At 40.4% G+C, this 18,023-nt stretch overlaps 2 protein-coding genes across 3 annotated transcripts; one reads left to right on the top strand and one right to left on the bottom strand.

Moving 5' to 3' along the window:
- Positions 1 to 28: 28 nt before the first annotated feature.
- On the bottom strand, positions 29 to 3,549 carry cdk2 (cyclin dependent kinase 2). The gene is made up of 7 exons (XM_026168205.1): positions 2,848 to 3,549; positions 2,172 to 2,249; positions 1,943 to 2,063; positions 1,662 to 1,832; positions 1,386 to 1,487; positions 1,099 to 1,302; positions 29 to 858 (listed from the first exon to the last, which is right to left on the bottom strand). The coding sequence occupies exons 1-7, from the start codon at positions 2,961 to 2,963 to the stop codon at positions 754 to 756; spliced, it is 897 nt and encodes a 298-aa protein (XP_026023990.1). The 5' UTR covers positions 2,964 to 3,549; the 3' UTR covers positions 29 to 753.
- On the top strand, positions 2,277 to 16,410 carry pmela (premelanosome protein a). Of its 2 annotated transcripts, XM_026168201.1 has the most exons (15): positions 2,277 to 2,747; positions 8,096 to 8,303; positions 8,496 to 8,617; positions 8,732 to 8,967; positions 10,122 to 10,217; positions 10,302 to 10,448; positions 10,642 to 10,776; positions 12,134 to 12,295; positions 12,405 to 12,689; positions 12,772 to 13,482; positions 13,583 to 13,744; positions 14,052 to 14,154; positions 14,543 to 14,748; positions 14,843 to 14,933; positions 15,822 to 16,410. In XM_026168201.1, the coding sequence occupies exons 4-15, from the start codon at positions 8,913 to 8,915 to the stop codon at positions 15,970 to 15,972; spliced, it is 2,304 nt and encodes a 767-aa protein (XP_026023986.1). In that variant the 5' UTR covers positions 2,277 to 2,747; positions 8,096 to 8,303; positions 8,496 to 8,617; positions 8,732 to 8,912; the 3' UTR covers positions 15,973 to 16,410. The 2 variants fall into 2 exon arrangements, with proteins under 2 accessions (XP_026023986.1, XP_026023988.1); XM_026168203.1 differs by lacking the exons at positions 2,277 to 2,747; positions 8,732 to 8,967 and having other exon boundaries at positions 7,195 to 8,303.
- The last annotated feature ends 1,613 nt before the right edge of the window (positions 16,411 to 18,023 follow it).

Below are 18,023 nucleotides of genomic sequence, written 5' to 3'. Positions count from 1 at the left end.
AACAAGTTTATTTTTTCCTAACTGTAAATAAACATTTGTAAAAATGGCTTAAAATTGACAGTAAGAAAAGAGGCAACAGTTACATAAAATCTGAATTACAATACATTTGGAACATTTTTATACCCGACTGAGTTTGCTGAGTAATCCTGCCATTAAACCTGAATCCCACCAGTAATTAAATGAAGGTGCACTTTTAAAACCAATTAACGATAACTGGGATTCAAACCAAGCTAGAAAACCACTGCTTTCATCTCAACTCTCTCATTGGAGTTGTGACCGATTCACTTCAGCCCATCGTAATCAGCTGCTGCTCACCCACCGTTATTTGCACTACCCCACAAACTTGTTTGATCACGTTTAATTCTAACTAACCTATTACTTCAAGATGGACATGCTAAAGACAACATACCATTAAAATTTGGAAATATAATGTTATACAAATAGAATGGGTCTACCCAACCTGCACTGACTCAAAGCCCATCATAAATACATCAAATATGACAAGTTGCATATAAATATGCAAAATAATTATATTGAAAATTACAGTTAAATCCTCAAAACTATGATAAACATTGAAACAGTGAAACTCTCACGACAAGTTGCTTCTCGAGGGCTGGTTTTAGTTACTGAAGAATCCAATGTATTCTGTAGTGTCCACTTTTTCCCGTCCATTTGAGTCATGAACCTGAAGCATGGCGAGTCTTTATTGCTTAGATATAGCTGGCATTAAAAGAGCCTGTTATTTTGCACGACTCAGAGTCTGAGGTGGGGAAGTGGCATGGAGACATCACGGAAAAATCGATGCACAAGAGCATTTTTGGCAGACAGCCTTTTGTTTGGATCGTAGTTCAGCATTTCCTGTAAGATCGAAAAAAAAAAAAGAAAAGCAGTCAATGAATACAGCCACGTGCTTCAGTCAAAAACTAACACAAGTCGTGGAGTTCATGACACTGTTCAGGGTGCACAGTGGTCAACTCTCTAGTCTGAAAGGGACACTTTCACAGGAGAAAATATTCAGATAGGCAAAGCAGAAAGAAGACCAACTTCTTTGGCCATGAATATATAATGAAAGTGCCAATAAATCAGAAATGTTCTCACCCCGAGCAGTTCTCTTCCATCTTCGTCAAGAAGAGGCACCACTTTTGATAAATCCTGCCGAGCCCACTTGGGGAAGGTTGGTTTGTAGTCAGGCATGGATGTGACTCCGGGCCAGACGGTCTCGTCAGGCGTCCCCAGAGTACGAAAGATTCGGAATAACTGATCTATCTCCGAGTCACCGGGAAACAAAGCCCTCCTGGTGACCTGTGGGCAGGGAGACATGGTTGGTGTCTTTTGTTCATTTTGGAGCTTTTTCTTTTTTGCTGTTAATAATTAAAGTATGTTACCATTTCAGCAAAAATACATCCAAGACTCCAGATGTCAACAGCTGTGGAGTAGTACTTGCAGCCCAGGAGAATTTCTGGGGCTCTGTACCAAAGTGTTACCACCTGAAAAATATCACAGGAGTAAACAGTTGTTGCATGCACTGAGCTAAGAAATTGTAGGTGCCATTAACCTACATAGTAGAGACCACATGAAAGCAGAGCAAGCACATCTGAAGTTCTAGCCGTTTATAATCTTATAACTCTAACATTTACTTAGGTAGGTTGTCAACGCCTTACTTCATGTGTATATGCGCGGACGGGTACTCCGAAGGCTCTTGCCAGGCCAAAGTCAGCCAGCTTGATCTCACCCTGGGCGTTGATGAGGAGGTTCTGGGGCTTCAGGTCTCGATGGAGAACCCTGTGAGAGTGGCAGAAAGCCAGGCCTTGCAGCAGCTGAAAAAGATAGCTCTGCAAACACAGCAAAATATGCTCAGTTGAGTCAAGCCTGACTTCCAGAGTACAATTCTTAGCAGTATTAACTGCTGAAAGTATGAATTCAAATCTGCTGTGGTGGTTACCTTTACTAGAGGCAGCGGGATACCAGTGACTGAGGAGGAGTCCATAAACTTTTTTAAATCCTGGTGAAGAAACTCAAAAACAAGATAGAGCTTGTTCTCGGTGTGGATAACATCGCGTAATCTGCAACATGTTGACAGGTAAGTTGGCTTGAAAAAAAAGCAACATCAAACAAGTAAAACAAGAATACTGCAAGCATGGTTTAGACATAGCTGTAACATAAGCACTTACTTGACAATATTTGGGTGACTGAGTTCTTTGAGAAGCGATATCTCCCGGATAGCTGTGCTCGGTACGCCCTCTGTTTCCCTGAAATGAACAAACGGTAAAAGAAACAGGTTTTTATCTAAGCCAAGCATGTACTTTAGTATCCTGGCAGTCTGACAGCTGATCCAAGTCCTGAAAGCTGAAAGAAACAACACTACACCTTTAAGCAGCGCACCTTATAAATTAGCACAGATTAGACACGCTAATGATTTAGTTTTCTCTGGTTTGAAACAAAGGTCACAAAGCAAGCAACTTTGACTAACGGCACATCTGAATTTTCAGTAAGGTTTTCTGATGCAGCCTGAGGAAAATGATGGCGATTTAGATCTGGGACACTTTACTGTTATTTACGGATTGTGTTTTTATATTATAACAAGTTACACGTTAATACAACACAACAAGCTCATATGAGCTGTAAGGTTATGTAGGTGTCCTATGTAAGAACTGCTCCTTCTGTGGCCATGAAGACTTTGCTCTTATGTCCAGTGTGGTTGTAGGAAGTTAACTGATGAAACAGTCATGCCCTGATGGAGCCACGAGGTGAGTAAACTGATTACATCAACTCTTCGGCACAGTAAAACTTGAAAACTAACGTTAGCCTGGTAACCCGAGGATAAACAACAATAGTTTGTTTACTTACGTGTCCAGCCTGATTTTCTTCAGAGCGACAGTTTCTCCCGTCACTTTGTTCTTGGCTTTGTAAACAACCCCATACGTGCCCTCTCCAATTTTCTCAACTTTCTGAAACGAGTCCATCTCGTACCAAGCGCAGGTCTTTAAGCGGCAATTAGCCTTTTAGCTCTTTGTGTCGAAGCTAACGAAAGCTGGGTAGCTACTGAGGGAAACCTCACATATAACCATGTAAGTAACTGCTGCTCAAGGCTTCTTCATCCGGTCTGCACGCGCCACAGGTTTAAGACTTAATTCTGACTGAGGATAAACTATCTCAGGTCAGCGCGAAGTAGCTAAAAACAAAAGAAAGAGTCATTTGCAGACCCTGTTCATAACAATATCCGTAAAATGTTTGGTTTTGCGCGGCGGTGGCGGCTCGTTTGAAAAAAATCAGAAGCAACACAACAGCGTTTCCCGCGTTAGACTGGAGGAGTTCGTTTTTGTGTTCCAGACACACCGATAGTTGTAGGTGGGCGGTAGTCTAAATGCTTTTCTCTTCCACTTGGGTCCTATTTGAAAAATTGTTGTGCATGGTACTGCTCTTATCGATTAAAGAAATAAATTTAAAACATTTTTTATCGGCTAATTTTAAATTCTTAGCTTCTGTTTAACAAAAGGGTGCAAGTCGTGATATAGAGCGGTGTTGTATCGGGATAACAAGGAAACAGTTAACAAACACCCTCACAGGTCACATGGTTGAACGGCGACGTCGCTATACGTAAACTACGTCGGAAAGACACGAACAGATTATAAAGTGTACAGAACGCATACTATTTGCTGTCTTTCTATCTATGAATGTAGCCACAATTCACAGTTTTATAGATGTGTACTGCACAAATATGAACAATTATTTAAACACATACACAATCTAATGCAAAATATAAATGCAAAATAAAAAGCATGAGCAACATTGTGTATAGCATAATAAAAACATTAGTTGTCTTCACATCTATGATATATCTTCTGCATCTTATATATACAGCAGTTTTAAAAGTTAGAAAGCTGTTTTCCTAATCCTAAGAACTTTTACTTTCTATAGTTATTCAAACATGGTGAGATCAAAAATAAATAAATAAATAAAAGAGAACAATTTGATCTCTTCAGTGGCAGGAAGTGTTTGTAATGACCCACTAGATTATGGAGCAATGCTTTCCAAGTTCTGTTTTTTAACTGTTTTTCTCTTGCTCTCTGTTTTGATTGAAAAACTAAACTAATTAACAGACATAGTGATGGATCTGATATAGTGTAATAGGACACATCTGTACTCAAATAATACCTTTGAAAAAGGTCTGGTAATGTGTGTCCACCTGCAGATCCTTTGTGTTCTTTCAAAGGGGCAACTGGATTTAACACTTTCTTCACCTCAGGGACCAAAATGACCTGCTGGGTACCAGTTAAAGCTCGCTTGTGGTTTGTGAACAGGAACCCTGAGCTAGCCTCTAACCAGGGGATAAGCTGTACCATTTTTTTAAATCAGACTTGTTGGCTATGATAAAGTATCTGTCAAATACAACACTTTGTTATATAGAGTTATACACTCACCATCATCCTAATTTGGCAAACAGGTTGAACTGCTCATTAATGCAAATAAATATCAGCCAATCACATAACAGCAACCCAGTGCATTTGGGCACATATACATGTTCAAAGCGACCTGCGGAAATTCAAACTAGACATCAGAATGAGAGAAACAGGTGGGTAAGGTGAATTTAAATGTGGCATGGTTGTTGGTACTGATTATTTCACAGTACCAATGTCACAAACCTTTAAATCTGTAAGGATTTAGTGATGGTAAGAGTATTTTTGACTTATCACATTAGCAAAATTATGAGTAGATCTAATCTGGTGTTATATGATTATGCTGCAGTTGTTTAAAGACACACATTCATTGTTAATGTTATCGCTAACACCCGTGTTTTTCTCTGGTATGCCAGATGTCCGCTTTAAAGAAGGTCAATATTGATCTGAAATTTTAACCGCAATTGTGTTTAAGTCAGTAGGTTCCCCCTGCAGCATGAAGAAACACCCTCATTTGGTGCTAAGAGACACAGAAAGCATTCATTCCAGTACTGCACATGATCGAAGCCCGCAGGCCCAACACGTCTCCACGTTGCATATTTATATGTGAAGTGACGTCTTTGAGCACCACAAAGATGTTAGTTCTCATTTCATTGTGTCGGCTGTACTAAGTTTCTCCTGTAGATGATCACTGATCAGTAAAATTACGACTGATCCACAGAAAGTGACGCATGTAACTTGTCTGAATATTTATCTGTCAGGAGGAGGATTCAGATTTTCCCTGTTCTCCCTGCAGTTTAGGGGAGTTGGTTTCATAATCTGTGTGGACAGAGGTAATTAGGAAGCAAGTTTCCTGTCAGGAGATCTCCCACAGCCTGAATAATCTGATGGTGAATCATAAGCAGCCTTGGCGCAGGTCCTGCGTACAGCAGATTAGCCTGCTGATTGTTCTGCTCTATCATGTATCAGTGGAAGCTTCGTGTTTGTAGAAGTAGTTGTGCTGTACGTGTTTACCTTGGTTTGTGGTTTCTCTTTAGGCAAATCTTCTTTTTGTGTCTAGTAGAAAAACAAACGATGAAAAAAAAAATGAGGAGAGTTTGTTTTAAGCCATTTGAACACACCGAATGACTACTGATGGCTGCTGTGGTCATGAACTGATTTGACTGTCTAGTCTGGTACTTTTCATATACCAGATGGCTTTATTGATCTGGTTGGGGGTCAGTTCTAAATCACATCCCTCGGTTTCTAATAGTGCGTGAAAAGAGAAGCCTGTGTGACTGTTTGACTTCAGTTTTGTTGACACGCTCTATATTGATTGTGCTGAAATAGTTTTTGAGGATTCCAGGCTTTACTGGCCTTGTTATTAAGTGCAAATGAGAAATATTTATAATGTCAAATAATTTGTGCAGAAAATGATCAGATTTCACAAAACAAGGTTCTGTGTTAATTCCATAAATTCCCCGAAACCCAGGAACAAATTTATTAAGATAATAAAAAGTGGAGGCTAAATAAGCCTATTTGTGGTATGTGGTATGTTAAGTCAGGTGCTCCTTGTGAGGCCGTTTTCTCCTCCTGAACTCTGTTGAGTAGCGCATGAGGGGTCACATGTAGTGCAGCCTGAATAGTCTCACGGGCATGAGAGAACATTACTGGGAAAGCCACCAGTCACTGTCAAAATGACTCCGTATGACTCTGTATAATGTATAAGAATTTATCTACACAAAGTGGAAATAAGAAAACAAAAAAGCCAAACAAACAATTAATAAAACAACTGAAAATAGAAAATTTGAAAGTGGGGGATAATAAAAACACTTTACCTTCTTACTGATTTAACATGTTACTTGTTATACCTGAAGGAATTTCGTGTGTAATAAGTAAAAAATTAGTCTGAAAAGTGTTTTTCCTCCTCTTTAACAGTTTTCTGAAACACAACCTCAGTCGGGAAGCTGTAAAAAATGAAAATAAAAACAAATTTAGAAAATTTGCAGATCTAATAAACTCACGTTTTATTTTCAATTAAAACTGAAAACATTAAATTGTTTAAAGTGAAAAAAAACCCCTTTCTCCTCTTTAGTCCAGAGATTTTCCAAATCTTGATTCCTCTGACTGCAGAACAGTTTGAAATTTTGCGTCAGTAAATTTTAAGTGATCTTTATCCCAGAGACGACGGTAGCATTTGTGGACCATGTCTTCACAGATAATGAGTTCTGGAAGTGTTCCTGAGCTCCTGCAGTCATTTCCATGACAGAATCATGTTGTTAATGCAGTGGTGCTGATTTTTGGCCTCAAGCTTACTTTTTTCCTCTTCCCTTCTGCAACTCCAAGATGCTCTTTTTATACCCAATCATGTAACTGATTTGTTGGCAGTTAAACTAATTAGCTGCAAAATTTTCCTCCAGCTGTTTCTTTTTAGTAACACTTACTTTTCCAGCCTTTTTTCCCCCATGTCCCAACTGTTTTAAGTCTTGCCATCAAATTCTTTATCAGTAGGAAAAGCTGTAAAACTTGTGAAAATATAGTTAAAAGTCCAAAAGTTATGCCTTCCTTCACAATATCCTAAGCCATCAGGTGAGACGGATTGGAGTGTTTGACAGGTCGATTCTGGCCCTCGGGCCTTATGCTTTACATCCAGTGGTTTCCTCCATTTGTCCACAAAAATTCGGGAGCATCAATATAATGTCCCAGCCTGATCAGAGTCATAACATCAATGATGACAAAACTTTGATACAAAATGTTTATGCTCCCTATTAACCAGTATAAATTTCTCCAACCGAAAAGAGGCTGTTGAGATTTGTAATGATTTAGCATTTTTTAACATATAATTTCTCAATTGCAAACACTTATAAAACTCAGTATTTGACCTAGAATACTGGGACTTCAGGGATTCAAAGGATTTAAACTCACCATGTTTAAAGAGGTCATAAAACCTCTTTACACCTACTTTATGCCATCCCACAAAACTCGATCCTTTGTTTTGCGGCAGAAGGTCTGGATTATTTATAAGCGTTGACAAAATATTAAACGGAAGACTACTGCTAAAAAGTGTTCTCAGTTTTCCCCACGTCCACATAGCATTATATATCAGTGGGTTATGCTTTATTACGTGAGGTAAGTCATTAAGGCGTTTCCCTGGAAAGTTAACAGGCGAGGATGGTTTACATAATACTTCCTCAATATTTAGCCATGGCAGATCAGAATGTTCATGTATCCAGGAAGAGAGAATCCTCGCTTGTATTGAGAGAACGTAATTTCCTGTTTGGCACTCCCCACCCGCCCAGATCTTTCGGTAACTGTTGTGTCTCCAATTTAATTTTGGGTTTTCTTCCTGCCCAAATGAAATCCACCATAGCCTTATTAATTACTTTAATATCTTCTGATTTCAAAATTGCAAACAACATGCCTGTGAGATATTAGTTTCTATCTTTTAACTGTGGGAGGAAACCACTGCATCACTTCAACAGCTCAAGTGGCCACAACACACAGATCCAAACAAATCAGCAGCAGCTGAGCAGCCCAGTCTCCATACAAGAGTCTTCCTGGAAATGATCACAGGCAAAGCTGAACTTATAATTTGGTGTACTTAACAGCATTTTCACACAACAGCTCCCAGTGTTGGAGCTAGGTATTACAGTAAGATGTCCTTCAGAATGAACTTTTAATGTTTGACTTATTTTTGCTGAGAAAATTATTATTTCCAGAATAACGCCATTTCTGCCAAAGTATTTGCGATCCTCTGCTGCATGAAACTCTGCACCGTCTGAGATCTGAGCTTGGGTGTGTCATCTATGCTGCATATTCTCTGAGCTGCAGCAGCCCGAGGTGAACACCGGGATACAGAGGAAATAAAAGGATGCTATTGATCTGCAGTCCACACACTCATCTTGTGATGCCCATACCCACATAACTGTAAGGTCATATGTCAAACACAGACATGCATCGAGCTTTGCACACAGCTCTCCACACTCCATCATGAAACAAGTATTGCAAACATTTGTATTTACAATGTCCAGACAGGATCCATTGATTTTTCCAGTATGCACTTATTAAGGATGTGAATTATTAACATGCACTTTATCCACAAATATGTTCTCTGTACAGTTTCTTGAGTTCTGGAGATTTCAGACACTAACAAGCAGAATCTGAAAAAAGGCTGATGAAATATGGCTAACATGAAGTTCTCCAATGACAACAGTTCAAAGGAAATAAACCAGCTAGCTCAGGTAAGATTAAAAATGTAATAATACAACTTTATCAATAGCAAAAGTTATGAATAAAAGTCACAGTTTTGCCAAATACAACTGAAGCTAATAAAACTCAACTTACTCTTCCTAAAGAGGGGGAGGTGCCAATTTGCAGAGTGATGTCAGAGGGTAGAAGAAACTTTATGGTAATTGAGGTCCAGGCCCTTCTTAAAGAGGGTAAGGAGACTTTTGTTAAGTCTCTGGGAGTTGAGTTGGGGATCAGGACTGCAGGGCGAGGATCAGGGCTCAGAGAGGAGAGAAAACCAAACACACGATGAAAACTTTGGTGCTGCTTGTTTTAGCATTTGCTACTACAATATCTGCAACCAGTGAGTATACATCCAAAATTACAGACAAGAACGAACACCAAATTGTTGTTTAATGTGTGTTTTATAACTCTTTCTTCTAAAGGTATACCTCTGAACAAGAAAAAAGTAACTTCGTTGATATTTACTCTTAGAAAAGATCATATAAGGAGGTAAAAAGGGTAATGGCTTTTAAAAGCACCTTTTTAATGTTGTTGTTTTTTTTAGCCTGCAGGATTATACTGATTTCATTGCCCACTTTTATGAAAGAGAAAAATAGGAAAACTACAAATAAATTAAAAAAATATTATTCACCTGATGGGATAAAAAATACAGTATTTGGGGAGCTAAATATGAATTCGTGTTAAGACAGGGTGATTTGCTATGTGTGATGCATGAACTTTGTACCAGCAGAGGCAAAGTGATTACTCTGGATTACTGTGACTGAAGTAAATCAACGCATTTCTTCATGCCCACCGATTACAAGCTTGTTTAAGCTTAGCTTTTCTTTGGATAGCTATTTAACGCTTGTTTCATGCCAGCACACTCTCCACTCTGTTAAAAGGAGGTGCCCGAAACACATTTTCACAGTCCAATTTCATACCATTACACTATGTTTTATGCCAATTTTGATTAATGACTTTAGACTTCTAGGATTTCAAAGGTGATTTATAAAGTCTAAAATGGTATTTTTATCTTCTAAGTTCTGAAAATCATTAATCATGTCACAGTGGGTATATTTTAGGCTTTGATATCTAAAAAAGATATCAGTGTCTTTTTCATATTCACTAACACATCACTATCTGGGAGAAAAGGGCAGTGAGTCAGTGTCTGGGAGCCCTCATTCCTCTCACTGGGATTACTGATGTTGCTGCTCAGCTGATAGTCACATGAAAGGGATTGAGGGGGATTGCAGGTCCTGTGACTCACACTGCCAAGAACCCTGACACCCCTCCACCTTAACAATACCAAGAAACATGAGCAGACTGCACCTTATCTTGACAAATATACACATACTTAGAATTATGTCTACAATGTAAAAGTTTAACTTGATTACAATGTTGAGCTGAATGTGTATCTGCATTTAATGGGCATAATTAAAGTTGTGGGAGCTGGCAGAATAACACTTGGTGCATGGTGCTATTTTTTTTCTAAAGAGTTTCAATGAATTCTTACAGGGCAGAGAAGTCACTTCACTCGTTATCGATCATGGAACTCCCGCATGTACCCGGTGTGGAGTGATGGAGACCCAAGATTCAGAAACTGCTGGTTGGGTGAGCTCACTGATTTTTCTTTTCATTAAAGAAAAAAAAACTAAGATCATAAGATGCTAACTCACAAGACATGTTATTTTTCAGGTGGTAACGTAACCTTCGCTCTCAAGAATGATGCCCCCACCCTGACTGGAGCAAAAGCAGGCTTCACTATTAATCTGAATTTCCCACCAAACCAGACGGTGCTCCCAGGAGGAGAGGTGGTCTGGGCAAATAACTGCACCGTCGATGGTAGGAAACCTTCTTACCAAGGGGGGTTTAAAGTAGAGGCATTAGCCAGTACCAGAGATGTAATATTAGCAACTTAACTTTTGCAGAACCAATTTTGTAGTTTTTTCAATAGTTAAACTAAAGTCTTATAGTTGTAATGTACCAGATATGTCTTCCTGCTGCATGTTTGATTAATGGTTACTGTCTGTGTCAGGTAAACAGTATGAGGAGGGTCAGGCTGTGTATCCAGACCGGGACACTGATTGGACTGGAGTTTTCCCCGATGGCACACCTTTCAACAGGAGCCAGAACGGGAAGCCCCACTATGTGTTTGTGTGGAAAACATGGGGTAAGTTACAACTACACAGCCTCTGCAAAAGACTGAATGAACTGGCCGGGCTACCAACTCTGACAGAGGGGCACAGGGATCAACCAAATACGCACAGTAGACTCATAAGGAGATGTAGCCACAGCTATAAAAGTGCATAAATATACTTCTTAGGTCCTCGGGTGCCAGAGCGCTTCAGTGAATTCATCACACAGTTGAACTGTTGAGTGTAAGCGTGGAGTAACGTCAACGCATTGACTCGTTTTGGAAATTTTGAGTACGGTCATGCTTGAAGTTTCAAAGAAACATAAGGGGTGCATCCCAAAGTCTGACCTCCATCCATCTGCTCAGTGTCCTCCTTGCACTGCAATAACTTATAGCAATATGTTTTGGGGTTTTTTTTTGCTAACTTAACTTACAGTCGAAGTCTATCAGCAGAACTCTGCTGAGGGGGCACAGGGACTTTATCAGACCCCCGAGGCCCGTCCATAATGACGAGGCTGCAGTATCCCAGAATCTTTATTATCTTTTTTTTCTGATTAGCAAAACTTGGGAGAAAAATTTAATAAACAAAAAAATGGCATAATGTGATTCCATATGGTTAGAGTAAGAACAGATGCAGCAACTTTTACTATGAAAACAGAAAGTTTTAAGCAATTTTCAAGAAACTGTGTCATGGTTCCTGGGTTGATGAACCAGTGTTTGGGGTTTCGCTGGTTTATGAAGTGATTTATGTTCTAGTACTATACTGTTTCATCCTAGCTTTTTTCAGTCGGCTTGCTCCAACTTTACATTTTTACTTTTAGTTATATCTGCCATTTGCCAGTGAGTTGACGTCTGTCTGCAGAGTCCTACATTTGAGTCCTCTCTCTGCCTGCTACACAACCATTGCATGATTTCACAACTCCATACACGGAACTGTGTATGGAGTTGTGAAACCATATTCAGTCATATACCTCATATAATACCTGCTTGTTTGAGCTACTTAAATGTTTGTTGTGCTTAACTTTATTTTTTAACTGTTGTAAACAAAGATTTTCACAACTTTGGGATGAAGGTGATGGCTAGAAAGTATAAATGATTACTAATAGATGTAAAAAATTAAATCTTCACTGTATGGGACTATTCTTTATCTCATCTGTATCAGTCAGGTCATGAAAAATAAGTTGCTTAAATGTTTTCATTAAAACAAAATTGATGTTGTGATATTAACACTATTTGAAACAAGAGATATTTCGGACCAAGTGCTTCCCATTTTTCCATGTTCATCATGTGCAGATTATGTGGCGAGCATCACCTCGACCCCACCCTGTATGTCAGGCTTCACTGATTATTGTGCTACTGTCCTCTAAATCACCCTAATGTGACTGTGTTTTAGGGCGTTACTGGCAGGTGGCAGATGGACCGTCCTCTTCACTCACCATTGGTACAGACAACATTCCCCTGGGCTCCTACAACATGGAAGTCGTCATCTATCACTGCCGTGGCAGAAACAGGTTTATCCCCCTCGGATATGCCTCTACAGTCTTCACCATCACAGGTGACCACTGAAACAGTCTCTAAGCTCCGATTTGAGGGAAATGATCCTGTATTTCTTTCTTTTCAGAGCTCTCATCATGACAGCTCTTTGTTTTTTGCTCCGTCATTAGACCAGGTTCCATTTACCATATCTCTGGCCCAAATCAATGATGTAAATCAGAACGACCAGAACTTCATCCAGAACCAGGCTATTGGCTTCACCGTCAACATCCACGATCCCAGCCAGTACCTTAACAATGCAGAGATCAGCTTCACTTGGGACTTTGGTGACAACAGTGGAACTCTGATCTCCAGGGAGCACATGGTCACACACACATACATTGAAGCCGGGACCTTTAGGCCTCAGGTGGTTCTGATGGCGAGCATCCCCAATAACTGTGGAAACCCCACTGCTGGTGAGATCTCAAAACTCATCAGTCTACTCTTTACCTTCTACATGTATGCTGTTTCGCTCAGTAGCTTTGTGCTTTCTTTCAGCCGGTCCTGTTGATGCCTCTGCTGCCCCAGCAGTAGTTGTTATGGCCTCCAGCCAGGCAGCTGTCCCTGCTGTCCCAGTTGAAGGAGGAGATACAATAGCTGTGGATGTTGTCGCCACAGACGCCACTCCAGTGGCTGCTTCTGTGCAGCCCGCAGACGCAAACACAGACGATGGAGAAGCGGCTGCTGATGCCGACACAGAGGTCGTGGTAGTTGCCTCGGTGGCCCCTGCAGCAATAGATACAGCCGTTGTTGCCGCCAACACTGCTGCTCCTGCCGCAGAGGTAGAGCAGGAGGCAGCTGATGCAGAGGTGCCTGCTGCCACCGTTGCACCAGGAGCCGAAGAGCCAGCAGATGCTGATACGGCTGCTGCAGATGATACTGCAGGGGTTACAGTTGCCACTGAAGATGTAGCTGTGATTGATGCTGCTGCTGCCTCAGTTGCCCCTGTTGCAGAAGGAGAAGTCGAGGTGGCTGACATCATCACTGTTGCTCCCATCACAGACGGAGCTACAGAGGAAGAAGCTGCAGATGGTGTTGAAGCTGTAGAGGCTACTGCTGCTGCAGAGGTTGCGCTAGCTGAAACACAAGCCCCTGCTGATAATGTTGTTGCGCCTGCTGCCACTGAACCCACAGCTGTAGAAGAAGCTGTAGTTAATGCAGAAGTGGAAGCAGTAGAAACTGAGAATGAAGTTGCAGCTACTGCAGCAGGTGAGCACATACTGTAAATTCAAACACCCATAAAGAAAGGAAACAATTCCTCTTCTACCAGAACTGTTAACACAATCCTCTGTTTTTTTTCCACGAGCAGTTGAAGACGAGGCTGCGCCAGCCGAAGGTGAAGTTCAGATTGAAATGGAAGCAGATCCAGCTCAGGTTGCCCTCGTTGTGGCTAAACGACAAGCACCAGAGCTGACAGCTGACTGTATGGTCTACCGCTACGGCTCCCTCGCTACATCTGTCGATGTTGTTCGTAAGTCACAACAGTCTTCTTCTTTAGCCTGCACCCTTTACAGTGGGTCCCTATCCTTAGCGTCCTCCTTTGTCATACTAACACTCTGCTTGTCCTCCATCACTATATCCATGATCCTCCTCTTTGGTCTTCCTCTTTTCCTTCTGCCTGGTAGCCTCATATTCCACACCTTTTTCCCAGTATGTCCACTTTCCCTCCTCTGCACATGTCCAGATATATATACTATAATATACAGGACACTAATGCTTTAACAGAAAGAGTTTTAGTAATATTAAAATCTCTCTTTCATCCTGTTTCAAACCTGCAGAGGGTATCGAAAGTGTCGAGATTGTACAAGTGGCCAACGTTGTGTCACTGGAGACGGCGTTGGATCAAAATGCTGTGGACGTCACTATTTCCTGTCAGGGAAGGTGAGTAAAACATTCATCAAGACTCTGCACAAGCTAAATCAATAGAAGTTTAGTTTAGTCTGGAGTTTTAAAGACTATCTCTATTCACACTGCACTCAATCCAAAAACATTCAGTGAGGTAAGTTTCTAATCATTGTGACTTCTCATTAAAACTTGAGACACATGCGATCCAAACACCTGTCGAACTCGAACCGACCACTTTAATGAATCAATGTACAAATTTACAGACAACAACATTATAGTATCAACACAGTCCAACAAACATAAACTATCATAATATACTGTTATGTGTTATTTTTTTTGTTTATCTACATCGAGTTAATACATCAAGTCATCTTTTTTTTCCTTGAAACAACATCTCTGCATCCTCAATCTCTCCTTCCTGTAGTCTGCCAAGTGAGGTCTGCACTGTTATCTCTGACGCTGACTGTATCACGCCGGTGCAAACCATCTGTAATGCAGCCTCACCCTCTCCAGACTGTCAGATGATCCTTCGTCAGTTCTTCAATGACTCTGGAGTATTCTGCCTTAATGTCTCTCTGACTAATGATGTCAGTCTTGCCATGGCAAGTGCAAGAGTCAGTGTGTCAGTAGGTGAGTAAAAGGAAAAACAACAACCAGAAACTAAAATGAGCTAATTTACAGAGGTTTTTTTCTCATTTCTTCTCATTACATGCTTCATTTTCAGCCTCCGGTGGTTCACCAGCTGGAACTGCTGCTACGGTGCTCGGTGTTATGGTTCTCGCCTGTGTCGTCTGCTGTATTGGTTTGATGTACAGGTAAACTTAGGAAACATTCTTACAGTCAACAATTCTTTGCATGTTACGCAGGAATCATAGATCAATGTGCATGCAATGACCACGCATTCCTAATTTAAAAAGCCACGTCAAGCTGACCAGGAAAACTGAATATTCATATTACATTTTAAATATTGCATAAACAGTTATAGGTGGAGTAAAGGGCCAAGGATAGATTCCTTTGGAACATCACAAGTGGCTGCTTATTGCATTATAAATCATATATTACGACATCCAGTATAAATTTTACCTTCATCAGTGGAATCATACAATAAGTTACAGTTTCTCTTTGCAAGAATTAGATAAGAAAACTGATTCGACCCACTTTAGGCCTCTGTCTCCTACATTAAGTGTCTTAGCCAGCCTGGTGTGTTAGCTGAGTTTGACACAAAGACTGAGAGCAGCCCACAGGCATTATAAAACCAGAAAAATGAAACCACAGCAGGTTTAAGCTTAAGTGCCTTAAACCTGCATTCTCTCTGAAGGCCACCAGATGGCGATAGCTGTGGTTACACAAAGACTTCCAGTCCTATAGAAGTCTATGGGAAAACAGTTTCCTGTTCTGACCTCTGCAAACACTTTCTTGCCAAGTTTATGGGCTTCTTTGCTCATGCCATATTTAATAAAATTATTATCTGTAATCGTAAATCTTAGTTACACTATGTTCCAAAAACGAGGAATATCTGTCTGGTTTACAAGTTGTTAGCCAATTAGCAATCAGTTTAACAGTCAGACCCACCACCTGTTTTGTTTTGGAGGGGGTAAACCAAGTTAGCGACAGTGTAAAAAGACAGTTGTCAGCTTGCTCCTGATTGATGTTGATTTTGATTGTCTAAGTGATATTGCTGTAAGTGCAATTTTTCTAAACAGGCGTTTCAAGCAGTACCAGCCACTGAGAGAAGACCGTGCTAATAATGGAGGCATCTCTGCAGTAACATCAGTGCCTTTGCTCTTGTGGAACTTGCTGAGTAGACAGTCACCAGGAGAGAGCCGTCCACTGCTTCAGGGAAGGATTGTGTGAATACTGTCGTTAATAAATTCACTCAGCATCAACAATATTTGCTAACATATCGCCTATAAACAGAATACTGTCTGTACTGTCTCCGACACTGTAACTCCCTGCCATTAAACCAGAACCAATGAGGTGAAAAGAAGCCCCATGTACAAGATATGTAGGAACCAGGAGTACCTGTGGAACTGTAAAAGTGTGTTTAAGGTGTTCAAGCATTTGAAGTGGAAACTGATATTTATTTTGATCCATAATATTTGTATTAATTGGACCTGATAGTTTAGAGAAGTCATAACATATTCTCTTATTTGTGGCCTGCATATACTAAACCTATTGGAAAATCAATACTAGCACATTTCCATTCAATGTCTTTACAATATAAATGAGAAAAAATGTATAACTGAACATCATTTGATACCCTGAAACTAATAAAATGGAACTTTATCACCATTGTTTGTTTGCCTGATTTTTTTCAGTCATTCTGAAACTGATGCTTGATGCTTTTAGATTGTTTATACCCACTTTTGACCTTACCATCTGAATAATGAGCAGAATTTGGGACTCGGACCAAATACGGTTTTTCTAATCTTCTATTATCTAATTTTATTAAGTCCTTGAGAATTATAACTTCAGTTTCCTGTCCTTGGCTGACAGCAGTGGCACCCGTCTGATCTTCTGGCGCTGATTTGATATTTTGTGTATTCACAGATGCTCTTCTGTATATCTTGGTTGTAATTAGGTTACTATTGTGGTTCAAAACAGCATAGCCATTCTCCTCTGACCTCTGACATCAACAAGGCATTTTCACCCAGAGACCTGCCGCTCACTGGATATTTTTCTTTTTCAGACCAGATGGCTGTGTTGAAAATCCAAGTAGATCAGCAGTTTCTGAAATACTCAGACACCTGGTACCAACAACCAGGCCAAGTTCAAAGTCACTTAAATCAACTTTCTTCCTCATCCAGGTGCTCAGTTTGAACTTTACAGGTCATTTGCTTGACCATGTCTACATGGCAAAGTGCACTGAGTTGCTACCACATGACTGAATGATATTTGCAGTAAAAAGCAGCTGAACAGGTGTGTTGTGGCAGGTGAGTTTACAAAATTCAAGTGATAACATTAATCTGTAGGTCAGGAAAGCTACAGTGACGATAGCTCAAGAGCTGGAATACGTGCTGCATGTGTAAAGATAAGAAGCTTCTTAAATTTGCAGATCTACAATCCACACAATTAAAAAAACATCCTGTTAAGCTTGAAAGAAAAAGCCCTGATTGAAAATGGTACTCGCATGTAAAGTACCTGGAACAATGCAAAATCAACTCAAAGTACTTTCCCCAACACCAAACAGCAGTTTTCTTAAGTAGAAACTAATACATGGCACTCAAAAATCTATGACAAAATACGCAGGATGCCTTGTTTGGACTACAACATTATGAAATGTGTGGTCAGGAAGTACTGTGGTTGTAATAACGCTGTAGCTGAGTGCACTGAAAAAATGATTACTATCAATATCATTCTCCACTGGAGTAAAATGATTTACTATAACACAGCAGGCTACACTCAGGCACCGAAGGAACAAAGCAAGGGTGATAGTAAGGTTCATGTATGACACGCTGCAGTAAAGGAGAAAAGGCTGACGTCATGGCTGCAATCTTCAATGGAAGAGGCTTTATATAGAAGAAAGACATGGCGTGAAAGGGAAGCCAAGGGGAAGAGTTAATATGCATATGCAGCATGTGCATATGTGCACTGCTCCACATGTCCTTTAACTGTCTCACTTAAATTGCATAAACAAGATTCCAAATGAATATCCTTCCTACAGCTTGCTCACGACTGTGCTGCTCCATTACACTAATGACCAAATGCAGCCATTAATCATGCTCAGCCATTAACATGTCTCCTGGTCACATGTTCTCAGTCCTGTTCAATCACTCCCATTCATTCCTGACATGCTACTCAGCCAAGACACGACCCAATAGCCCTTCTGGGAGGCCATTGTTTTTCACTGATGATATATATCGCAGCCCTCACAGCATTGTAGCTGTTACTACAATCTCACCACT

Source organism: Astatotilapia calliptera, chromosome 5 (genome assembly GCF_900246225.1).
Source record: "Astatotilapia calliptera chromosome 5, fAstCal1.2, whole genome shotgun sequence".
NCBI lineage: Eukaryota > Metazoa > Chordata > Actinopteri > Cichliformes > Cichlidae > Astatotilapia > Astatotilapia calliptera.
Note: the sequence above shows the minus strand (reverse complement) of the source record. Positions and strands in the feature narration are given on the sequence as shown.